The 12,086-nt window shown below is 39.2% G+C and overlaps 1 protein-coding gene across 1 annotated transcript in view; it reads left to right on the top strand.

Moving 5' to 3' along the window:
• Positions 1 to 12,086, top strand: part of lrp1bb (low density lipoprotein receptor-related protein 1Bb) — a 230,752-nt gene that overhangs the window by 206,262 nt on the left and 12,404 nt on the right. The window contains exons 71-82 of the mRNA XM_076109566.1: positions 109 to 231; positions 409 to 531; positions 1,754 to 1,894; positions 2,165 to 2,299; positions 2,855 to 2,974; positions 3,173 to 3,414; positions 3,711 to 3,934; positions 4,681 to 4,787; positions 6,564 to 6,680; positions 6,905 to 7,078; positions 8,892 to 9,017; positions 9,434 to 9,598. Of these exons, the coding sequence (XP_075965681.1) occupies positions 109 to 231; positions 409 to 531; positions 1,754 to 1,894; positions 2,165 to 2,299; positions 2,855 to 2,974; positions 3,173 to 3,414; positions 3,711 to 3,934; positions 4,681 to 4,787; positions 6,564 to 6,680; positions 6,905 to 7,078; positions 8,892 to 9,017; positions 9,434 to 9,598 (1,797 nt within the window). The remainder of the gene's footprint in view (positions 1 to 108; positions 232 to 408; positions 532 to 1,753; positions 1,895 to 2,164; positions 2,300 to 2,854; positions 2,975 to 3,172; positions 3,415 to 3,710; positions 3,935 to 4,680; positions 4,788 to 6,563; positions 6,681 to 6,904; positions 7,079 to 8,891; positions 9,018 to 9,433; positions 9,599 to 12,086) is intronic.

Raw genomic sequence — 12,086 nt, 5'->3', positions numbered from 1 at the left:
TGATATTTCATTCAATCTTGTCATAGACAATTTCTGAGTCATATCTTCTACAACCCTGAATGCACTACCTTGGGTAGAGTGTTGAAAGACTTATTTCTGTAATTGCAGGTGCTTTCTTCTGCCGGGCTGATGAGTTAATTTGCAACAACACCTTATGCAAACTCCACACGTGGGTGTGTGACGGCAAGGACGACTGTGGAGATAACTCTGATGAAGACTTAGACATGTGTGGTGGGTTGAAAGTGTCACTCACAATGCTTTCCTTTGAAAACAGTTTTTATAAACCACTACTATTCTATTTTCCAAGAGAGAAAATGTCATTGTCTTTTCATACAAGAATGCACGCAGTTTTTTTTTTTTTTTTTTGAAAGACATATCTATTAACTTTTTGTGTCTTTTCATCTCCAGCAAAGCTTCCCTGCCCTCCTACAAGGCCATTCCGTTGCAGAAATGATCATGTGTGTCTGCGTACAGACCAAGTCTGCAACAAAGTCGATGACTGTGGTGACAACTCGGATGAAGACGAGTGTGGTGAGCACAAAATGCACCAATAGAGATGTGATTTAAAAGCTTTTATGTGAAAATACAATTAAAGTTATTGTCTTTTTGTATTATTTGATAACCATGCTCCCTTGATGCACTTGTTCTTGACCCACAGAGGTGCAAAGAGAACAGCTTAAAATATGAACTGGGGCTGGGACAGAACTTTGGCAACCTATGACCACGGTTTTTAAACGGAGACAGGAAATGACATACAAACCTTAATAGTGAACTCCAAATCAGTGGCTCCCAACTGTTTTTAGCTCATGACCCCTGAAAAGAAGCTGTGTTTACTTGCGACCCCATATCAAATTTTCTACGAGTTGAAATTTAGAATAAAAGTGATTTTTCTGTCTCAACTTGCTTAACTCACAGAACACACATTATTCTTTTCTAACTTGTTTATCACTCACATTTATCGTATGACCTTCTTACTTACGACCCTTTGGTGTATAATATAAAACACTCACCACGTCAATACAATCCAGCACAGTTGGAAATTATGGAAAAGATTTAGGATTTAACATTTATTTTCATACCAATATGTATTTATACCAAATTATCACCTCACAGGCTGCCTTGTAAAACGTTTGGTGTAGTTAACATTGTTTTGTTTTATTTGGGTGGGATTTTATGTTGAAAATGGCTTTTTATCTTCTCTGGTATGCCTGACGGCATAACAGCTGCCGACCCTCTTTTAGTCTCCTGACGCGTTTCCCCAACTCAAGCCTGGTGTGACGATCACACCGAGCAGACAGGAAAGGAAGGGACAAATCACTTCCCTCATCCTTCACTCTTTCATTCCTTCTGTCCTCAATTCATCTTCCTCTCTGATTCCATTGATACATCCATCCATCTCTTACCTCACTCCATTACCTCTCACCATTGTGTTCTTCGTCCCTCCATCCATCCTTTCAATCTCACCTTAATCCCACTGTTCCCTCTGTGTCGCCGCATTTTGTTCTTTCACTTCCTTCAAACTCTCCTTCTTCTTTGGTATATTTCGCTCGGATAGAGGAAAACTACCGTTAATTCAAGTAAGCGAATGATCAGAAACAAAATGTGCAAAGTAATTCAACATTTTTTTAGGATAAAGAATTAGCAACAGCTGTCTCTGTGATTTTTTACATTTGAATATTTTGTACTGCACGAGTTAGGTTTTGATTTTTTGTTGTTGTTGTCTTCTCATCCGAAACTGTGTGTACTGAAGCAGAGGTGATGGCCGGAAGACCTCGGCCCTGTGGGAAGACGGAGTTCACCTGCAGTAACCAACGCTGCATCCCAGTCCAGCTGCAGTGCGATCTCTTCAGTGACTGCGGCGATGGCGGATCAGACGAGCAAGACTGCAAGGCCTGTAAGTACAGCACCAGTTGACTCGAGCAAACAGATCAAAGGAGCGTTTTCGGAAGAGATGAAAGTTCCAAATGTCACCAATGATGTTATCAAGAAGTATAGCAATCTCATTTTAGATGTGATATTTTGTTAGTTATGGTAATATATTGTATACTGTGTACTATATGAAAGAAGATGCTGCCCTTTCTGCTTTTGCACATCAAAAGAAACACACAGCAGGTATCTAAGAAGCAGAGGACTGGTGTAATCAAAGTCCTGTCTTTATTTGTAGCTTCCAGTGGAGATGTATGTGAAAAGAAAACAAGTCCATGTGGAGAGGATGCCATTTGCAACCAAACAAATGCTACTGCTATATGCCAGTGCAAGCCTGGCTTTCAGAGGAACCAACAGACAGGCCAATGTGAAGGTAATGTATAATCAGTTTTATTCTTTTTTTTCCCCCATTGAAACATTTAACGGTAACAGCAACATTTTCCACTGGTCTGTGTTAACAATTTATTTTCTTTAGATCTGCCAGGTTAAGATACAAGGATAATTAAGTTGCAAATACTGTCAGGATTCATTATATAATGTAATAAATATTGAGGTTTCATTATAAATGACTAATATTAAAAAGTAAAATATATCTGCTAAGAACAAACATGCCAGTTCTCAGCAATGAAAATGGTGAAAATGGACAATAAACTGTCAGTCTTCCCCGTTATGTGGAGAGCACAGGACACAAAGACCCACAGTCCCCCATAGCATTAAGCGCCAGTCAAAACTATCATTAAATGTTAATAATCTACAAAAGAATGCATGTTACATAATATGACTCCTCTGAGCTGGAAAGTATTTGTCATGTATTCCCCATCATCTCTCAATGTGTATAAAGTGTCTCAGCAATAATGAAGAGTATAAATTGTTTTCTAAAGCAACCTGTTCCTGATTAAATCACTCTATCTTTTCTTTTTTTCTCCAGAGATAAATGAATGCCTACAGTTCGACTCATGTCCTCATTACTGCACAAACACTAAAGGATCTTTTAAGTGCACATGTGACCGAAATTACAAGGATATCAATGGCAACTGCATAGCAAAAGGTATGATCCTGAAGTTTAATATCAAATATCCTTTAGTGTACTCTGCATACATGCTAGTTTGGTGATATGACCGCATTGTAAAATGAGTAAAATGGTATACTGTATTTGTATGCACTGTGTTTTTATTGTTGTCCAAGATGGAATTTCGCCAATTTACTTTTCTTTTCTTTTTTTACATATTAACAACTCACCGGGCAGGACCAGAAGATCGAGTGCTCTACATCGCTAATGACACTGAAATCCGAAGTTTTGTGTATCCATTTAACCAGAGCCACGGACACAAACTGCTCACTCACATCGAGGACAATGCCCGCATTATTGGGATGGATGTTCTGTTTCACCACCAAAACTTTATCTGGGCTACCCAATTTAACCCCGGTGGAATTTTTTACAAAGACAATCTAGAAAGAAGTCAAACTAAAACAAATGTCAGAAACATTGTAAGTATATCTAATGTGTGTCCTTCTTGTTTGTTCAAGCGTCACAGTTTTGCGTCTGTTGCATATTTTCTCAACTCAAAGGTTGAGAAAGTATGGGTTGAGTGAATCAAAGAGCATGCTTGTTTATACAAATCTATTAAAAGGTGATAAAACAACATGTTAAGTTGTTTCACATGGTGGATACTACACTCTAAAAAATGTGTCTCTGCTATGCCTTTTTTGCGACACAACTCTGGATGATTGTATGCACAAATGTCGAATAGAGCACCTGAATTTGCGGTTATTCTTGGTTGCAGTGTTCAGACTTCCGTCGACCCAGAGACGTCTCTGCCGACTGGATCACAGGCAACATCTATTGGACCGATCACTCTCGGATGCACTGGTTCAGCTATTACACAGCCCACTGGACTAAATTACGATATTCCATAAATGTGGGGCAACTAAAGGGACCAAATTGCACCCGCTTGATTACTGACATAGCAGGAGAGCCATACGCCATCGCTGTGAACCCAGCCAGAGGGTAAGTTGTGCACAGCGGGGTTTTATTATAAGCATTCTGATACAGTAGATCTGGGATGTAGTTTTTGCTCCCTACCATGGAGTTTATCACTCCAATCAACAATTAGGCAACATGTCTTGCCAAACATCCCCCGCTGTTGCCTCATAATACAATCATTTTATTGTGAGTGAGATGTGAGTGAGATGCTAAATCAAAGATTGACAAAAACATTAAGATATGGACCTTTTTCTGTGCACTTGTTATGAGAGGATACATTTTCAATACATAAGGAAAGGAGTTACTTGGAAAATGTCATCTATTAACCTTTTCTTAATGGTCATTGGAAATGTAAACATTCCATTAATTACTCCACTGCAGTGGAAGTGGCATAATCAGTTATTATTACATCGCTTACTGTTATTCACAGCAGCTCAATCAACGGTGCCCTCCGACAATAACAAGGCTGCCACACCCACATTTAGTTGTGATACATCACTCCCACAATGAATCTTGAGGCTTTGCGAATGTTCTCATCTGCCGCATCATCGTATAATACTTTGTCACCTGGCAAATAAAGATGGATTCATAAGAATCTGCGCTGAGAAACACCAAATGTGTTGCAATAGCAGCGACACAATTGGACATTATCAGGCTATATGAATGTTATTTTAGGTAAAAAGGTACATTTCTATGCATGCTATCTGCAAATATTTTACAAGAAGATGGTGCAAATGGGAGGTACAGCATTTCTCTTGTGTCTGTTGCAGTATGATGTACTGGAGCGTAATAGGTGATCACTCTCATATAGAGGAATCAGCCATGGATGGCTCCTTGCGCAGAGTGCTCTTGGAAAAAAACCTCAGGAGACCCACCGGTAGGTATATTCTATTGTCCATAATTAACTTACATTGCTATAGATCTCTTTCCTTTCATTACGTTGGTGTCTTTAAGGAACCATGTGGAGTTTTCGTGAAAACAAAGTCATATTAACATTCAGTGATCCTCATCACTCGTCGTGTGTTCCTTGAGGCTGAATACTCATTCTTTCTCGTAAAACATTTTCAAATCAGTGGACTAGTGTGTAATCATTGGCAGGAAAGAGAGTTGTCATTAAAGGCATGTGCACACACATACATGGTAAATGGTAAATGGACTGTACTTGTAAAGTGCTTTTCTAGTCTTTCTGACCACTCAGAGCACTTTCACCCTACTTATCATCATTCACACACTGATAGGCAGGGGCTAAGTGCCACCTGCCTATCAGACTAACTCTTTCACACTCTGATTGAAGGACGACCCTACTCTCTACTTAGCCATAGTCGCCCCTTGCCTTATGTAAGTTCAGGACATGCCCACTTGTTAGATAGTGCTGCTGGTCATCAAAACTCCTCAGGATACTTTCATTATTGGACAGCTACATTTGAACATGCTGCTTTGATTCCCATTGAAGTCAATGTATTCACATGTATGTTTGATCACCTGTCCTAATTTTCATACTTTGTCATTTTAAAACACTTACATAAGACACTTTTCCATTTTGAGGGAAAATGTGTGCTGTAAGGGGACTCTCTGAGGTCAGTTAAATGATTGTAGATGATCGTCCATGTGGTTAATAAGCTGAAGGTTCTCTCAACGTTGACGACGTTAGATTGATGAAGCAGCGATAGTTTGTGAGTAACACAAGAGAAAATGTAATTCTTAAATATACAGCGTATGAAAGAAAACATAATTAGATAAATATCATACACACACATATATATACACACACACACAGAGACGTTATTCCATCATAACAAGCCACTGAATATGCAATGCACTGTAAGATATTGACTTGGCCGACAGGCTCATTAGCTAATACTTTAACCACGAGAGCAAATTCACACTTTCAACTAAAGAAATGTGGAAGAAAGATGAAACCTGCTTTTAGCGGCTGTCTCATTAAGTGGCGTTACTGTAGATGCTTTAGTAGTAGTGCTGGATGTATACCCATAGGAACAAGTGTTGTCAAGTTGTATTAGTACGGAGTATGTTCTGACCTATATACTATTGTCTAACTATAGAGAATATTCACATGTTTAGACGTACCACGTATGCACAGTATATTATATATGGTTCAGCCAGTGCAGTCGCAGCTTTAAAGTCAGAGCTTTAAAATATATAAGAAGGGAATACTCTACAGCAACTCGGAATGTGTTGGTTTGTCTACAGGGAGACACTTAGTGCTGATCTAGTTTTGAAGAGCTGCTTTGGCCTCCTTTAATTCAAGGGACCCGGGCTCTGTCTTGGTCACAGAAAGAGGAATTCATCATCTGAAGAAAAACGCAAACCTATTTAAACGTCCCAGCCAGGTGCTCGATTATACACTCGGACTTTTGGGAGAAAGCAAAAGTGATTCTCTGATTTGAAATTGTAATGTGAGCATTCAGAGATGATAGATCAACGATGCTATTTCGACACAAGCAAAACGAATGTTGAATGCAAACATCCAGAGGGAGATAGAAACAAGAAAAGCTCTGTCTCCACATCCTATTCATCGGCTACATACATACATATATCTTGACCTGAAGGTCTCCTGCTTCGAGGGACTCCATGATGAGCCCGGTGTAATTTTTTTCAGGTAAATACATTTCTTTCCTTCATCCTCCCACAGGGCTGGCCATTGATTATTTCAACCAGCGATTATACTGGGCAGATCCTGAGCTCTCACAGATAGGAAGCATGAGATTGGATGGTTCGGACCCTCTGGTTACAATCAGTGAGAGACACGGTAAAACAACTGGAAAACAAAGCACAGCTTCCTCTTTTCAACACATACTATTCTTGCTGCACTTTGGTTTCCTCAACCTTTCATGAAATAATTGCAACAATAGGACTGCTTGTGGGTAAGCTTGATATCAAAGCGTTGAGAACAATCTGCCCACATGCATGTTCTTGCTTTCTTGTATCTGCCACAGTTCTTGATGTTCGCTGCTTTCTCTGCTGGATTTACAGGGATTTCCCAACCATACAGAATTGATATATTTGAAGACTACATCTACGGAACTGGATTAAAACACGAGGTCTTCAAAATTCACAAGCACGGCAAACAGTCGGTGGAATTTCTGAATTTAGGGATGGAGAAGCCCACCAATGCTTTGATCTCTCATCGTTACAAACAGCAAGATGGTAAGCTCGTTTGACAATCGGTCTCTTTTTTATGTGTTATGTAAAAAGTATTAATTCTATTTTCATAAAGCTCCCTGTCATCCAACAAACTGGAGAGTATTAGCCAAAGAAAGCCACGGTTCATAATTATATTAACAGTCATTCACATTACTGTGTTCATAGCATTCCAATAAAGTGCACTTGTACAAGATGTATGTGGAGAGAGTTTATAGAAGGCCATCATAAACAATTACTGGGCTGACTTCAGGATATGGTTTGTGAATAATTCATGACTGAGTGACGTCTCATTCGCGTGTCATAAGTGTCATACAAACAAAGCTAAATGAAAATTTAGGATATTGGGAAAATGGAAATGTCAACCAACACTTACCTCTGGTTCTTTAAATGTGTCTTTGAAGTCTTGTTTTTGTAATTAACACATGTGGTTAGGGATTTCAGGTAGGACATAATGTGAGGAGGAACAAGTTCAGCTTGATTAAACACTCAAAGACAACTGCAGTTTAGTGAATGCCAAGTATAGCTCGCAAAGACAATCCACTATATAATGTTTTGCACACAGAGGTAAGCTCTATAGGTGCATGATTAGTTATGAATAATCAGTTTACTGTGCGAACAAATCTTCCTGTTATTCACAATGCATTGTCATGAAAATGAATAATTAAAAGGGAAATGAATTAGTGTTGTTAAATGAATAGAAATATACCATATTGAAATGATAAATGATACCTATTGGATAAATATTACATAAAGAAACAGCGCAAGCTCTTAAGGTTCATTGAAGCTCTCATTGAGGCGTGTTACTGTTTCAGGTGTGCGACTTAAAAAAAAGAAAAACATCTGTTTCCTGAGACTGAGTTAATCAATACAACCATATCCTCTCACTTTCTTCATGTACTAGACACACTTGAGTTATTTGTTACATCTCTGGTGTTAATGGTTATAGAACATCAGACAGCTCAGTCTTGTTCAGTTTTTCACTTAAAGGGCAGCTGTTCCATCTCCCCTAGAGACTCATTAGGCCAGCCGTGTAGTGCGAAGTCTGTGGGCAGAAGATGTGCACAGCCTGCAAAAAGATATGACATGGAGGCCTGATATCTTTAGCAAAACTTTAACAACCATTTAGATTTGTTCTGGGCTCTCATCGTTAAAATCTGACCGCTGATTATCCTTAGAATATACTGTATACTGTGTAAGCGTTAATGACTACTCAGAGACATAATTATACCATTTCATCACAAAACAACTTTACCTCTGAATATATCTAATAATATATGTTTTGTCAATGCAGTTTTTAAACAGTTTTTTGTGAAGTGCACCTGCAGTTTGGACAGATTTCTCATGTTCCAAACATTAATCGTAAAGTAGTGATTTTTCATAGCTTACACCTGCTGAGTATTACTATTATTGTAATACAACCCACCTTTGTGGAAGTGTGTGTAATTTTGATTAATTCTGAGTACTTTTCTATGACATGTTTACATTGCTTCTAAGCGGCATCGGGAAGAGCACTTCAGAGTGCTGATAATCAATTAGACAATGGGAAATCAATGGGAAATTCATAACACGTTTCACAATCGTTGATTATTTAATCTGGAGAAGAGGCCTGTGAGATGTTATTCATTATGCTTTAGCCTCGTGCTTCTCTGGGCTTCGAGAAAATAACACTCTTGAAAACTGGAATTAAAACACTTGAAATAAAATAGATTTACTCTGAGACAGAGCAAACACACTTTTCACAAACAAACCTCTCTTTCCCATCTCAGGCCAGACGGAGAGATTATATTCTTGGCTCTTTTGTTTTATTCCTCCACAGGATCAAATCCATGCCTAAGAATGTCTTGTGATTTCATGTGTCTGCTCAACCCAACTGGTGCCAGATGTACCTGTCCAGAGGGGAAGGTACTGGTCAATGGCACCTGCGGTGATGCCATGATCTCAGGTAGGCCTACTCTTGCTTCTCCAAGCCATAGAAAGATGACTTGTTGGAGGATTTAGCAGCGCTTATAATGGTGGATGATGGAAACCCTGGCTTGTGTTGTGATCATCAGATTTTGATATGCACTGAACAGCATTGGGAACGCATCAAAACACAGCATGAATGTTCAATTTGAGCAGACATCCATAGTTACTCATAGCTGGGACCAAAACACACCACATTGTGACTATTTGATGTGTGTTGAGGTAGATAAAAGCCACCTCCTGCATGCAGTTTCTGTTAATGCTCATCTGTTTGAATATCCTGGTTCTCACCCCTATGGTTGTTTCTATCTGACATTAGCAACATAGCACTGGTTGATGTGATTGAGTGCTACACACCGCAGCACGGTAAACAGTATGGGCTTTGCTGTTCCGAAGGTGAACTGTGCCGTCCCCCCTGCGAGAATGGAGGCCGATGCTTAGCCAATGAGAAAGGAGATTGGAGGTGTTACTGCTGGCCTGACTTTTCAGGGGAGCGCTGTGAGGTCAACCACTGCACAGACTACTGCCTGAACGGAGGCACCTGCATGGGCTCACCCCTGGGTAAGTCTACTTCAAAAAAATACTCTGTCGAAAAACATCTGCAGCATGATTCTTCCCTGCAATTGCAGTACTTTGTGTCCACCTCGTGATTCATTTATATCTTTACATATATTCGTAAATAAATTGTCATATTATCCTCACTGCAATCTAAGCATCCAGCATGTATGAATAGATGGTTCATGTGTTGCATTCATTTATATTCAGCTGATCAATTCAGAGTTGCCTGTCCATTTCCTTTGTAATGCTGATCCAGTGATGGCATTCAACCACATTTGTCTTCTTTTAGACTTCTATGTCTTTCTCACTTCAGCTCACATTTGCCACATTACATCTGCCGGTTGAGCAGTTTTTTTTTTTTTTTCCCATTGACGCTCCTGTCGAATAAGCCTCAAATATCAACCTTCTTCCATGTCAAGGTCTTCTTTTGTGCTTTCATGGTTTCAGGAACAAGTTCTACCTCACAATGTATATGAATATGCTGAGATGTCAGCGGTGGAATTGAATCAGGATGTACAGCCCTGATATAAATGCAATCATTGATTTACAAGCCCTGTACATCATCTTACAATCATCCCACAACATTTCCATTTGTCATTAAACACAATCAGAGCATTTGCCCTGATACAAAAAGTGTGGTTTGTGTTTCCACATAAATGTTTTATATCTACAGAGCTTTATCCAAGTGGTTTAAAAATGATTAAATATGTATTCATTGAATGATAAAATGAGAAATCAAGCAATATGTTTGAGTGTGAGTCATAGATAGATACACTTTATTTCAGACTCAGGGTCCAGATAGACAAATACATAAAATGACATACACAAACAATAGAAGTACAGAGGCCTAGCAATGCCTTACAAAGAGACAGCTGTACCAATGTCGCCACAGCTGGGACTGGTAGCGTGTGCTACTAAACCTTATGTTGGTTAAAACCAATATGATCTCATTTTCAGAGTCATTAGGTCGACAAATGAATTTATACATGAGATTTCTTAAAAACAGTTTGGAAAGTATTGACTCGTGCAGCCACAAACATTTCTCTAGCACTACTCCATCTCGGTCTCTTTAGCAGTATTCTCATGGCGTCATTGTAAGCTACTTGAAGTCTCTGTAAGCTCTTTCTTTTGTAGTTTGACCACAAAAAGTGGCGTACAATATGCTCTGAACAGAGACATCTTCACTCCATCTGTATACCAAATTTGCGTGAAAGACTGTTTGCTTGCATAGCAGTCACAGTTGGAGAGATACAAGTGTGGGCTTTTGATTTTTGTTTCGAATGGTTTTGATTAAACGTTTACTCCTTCAAATAGGCCATGTTTCACTCTGCTGGTTTTTTTAAAGCAAAGAATGAAATCTGTTTATTTTTCCTCCTTTCTATCGAGATAGCATAAGATTCATGTTACGTGCTTTGGGATGGCCTCCGGGCTGAATAAGAGAAGGCAGGGCTCCTATTGGTGACAATCAGTCATATTTTGTTCTTCATTCACAAGCTCAGTAGTTGGAGTCCAACATGCTACACTGAATGATGAATTGTATTCCTATTTATGGTGGTGGACAGCTGAGAGGGAAGTGAAAGTGTTTTCATGCCGTGTGTATCGTGCTGAAGGGGACATTCATTTTGTTTCTTTCATGTTTGGCAATCTGTTTTTTCTCATGAGAAGAGGTCTGACTGCATTAAACACATGTCTTTGAGGCTTAAAAATATCTGTCTAGAGATGAGTCGGGAGGCAAATATAATCAAATGGGTTTCCTAAAGTCCCTGCTTTGGTGATAAAAAGGGACTGAAGGCAACTTCACAATCAATTAGAAGCTGGACAGTTTCCAGTTTTATCTATAAAAACACAAGGTGTCATTGAATTCCTGCTGTCCCGTCCCTTTAACTGGTTTACCTACACTCTAATGGAACTTTTGGCAACAAAACACAAACCAAAGAGGCACAACTGTTCTCATTTATCTATGTTTTTATGACTTTTATTAATGCCTGACAAAAAAAAAATGTCTTTGTACTATGTATTCAGAAAATTCTGAAACACTGCATGTTAGTGTCACAACATTACTCTTTGCTGTCAATTGCTACTTATAAATCTCTGTACACCCAGCAGGTGTGGTCTAGGGACCTGCGAGTACCGCAGGAGGAGTGCTGTTTGAAAAGGATTTTGGGAAACTTTTGCTGACTCATTTAGGAACCCAAATCATCCGCAAACACACTTCAACTTCATTCATAGAACTCATATTACACCCCAAAAAAAGTTGCCCCCTTTTTGAAACACGGTTGCTTTACTTTGTCAAAGACACTAAACGTTGGTATACCTTTCTCTCCTATTATGTAGTGCTGACATACTTAAGACGAATAACGTAGGCCGACTGCTGCCATATTGGCCCTCCGTATGCAACGACCACATGCACTTACAATTTCGCAGTGGGTTAGTATTTACCATGAGATAATTAATACAGAGCTTCCTGAAGCAAAAATGTAAAGTGCCAATA

The sequence above is a fragment of the Anarhichas minor genome, unplaced genomic scaffold (genome assembly GCF_050575085.1).
Source record: "Anarhichas minor isolate MPS153535 unplaced genomic scaffold, ASM5057508v1 ptg000004l, whole genome shotgun sequence".
NCBI lineage: Eukaryota > Metazoa > Chordata > Actinopteri > Perciformes > Anarhichadidae > Anarhichas > Anarhichas minor.
The sequence above is the reverse complement of the archived record's forward strand: the minus strand, read 5'-3'. Positions and strand labels throughout refer to the sequence as shown.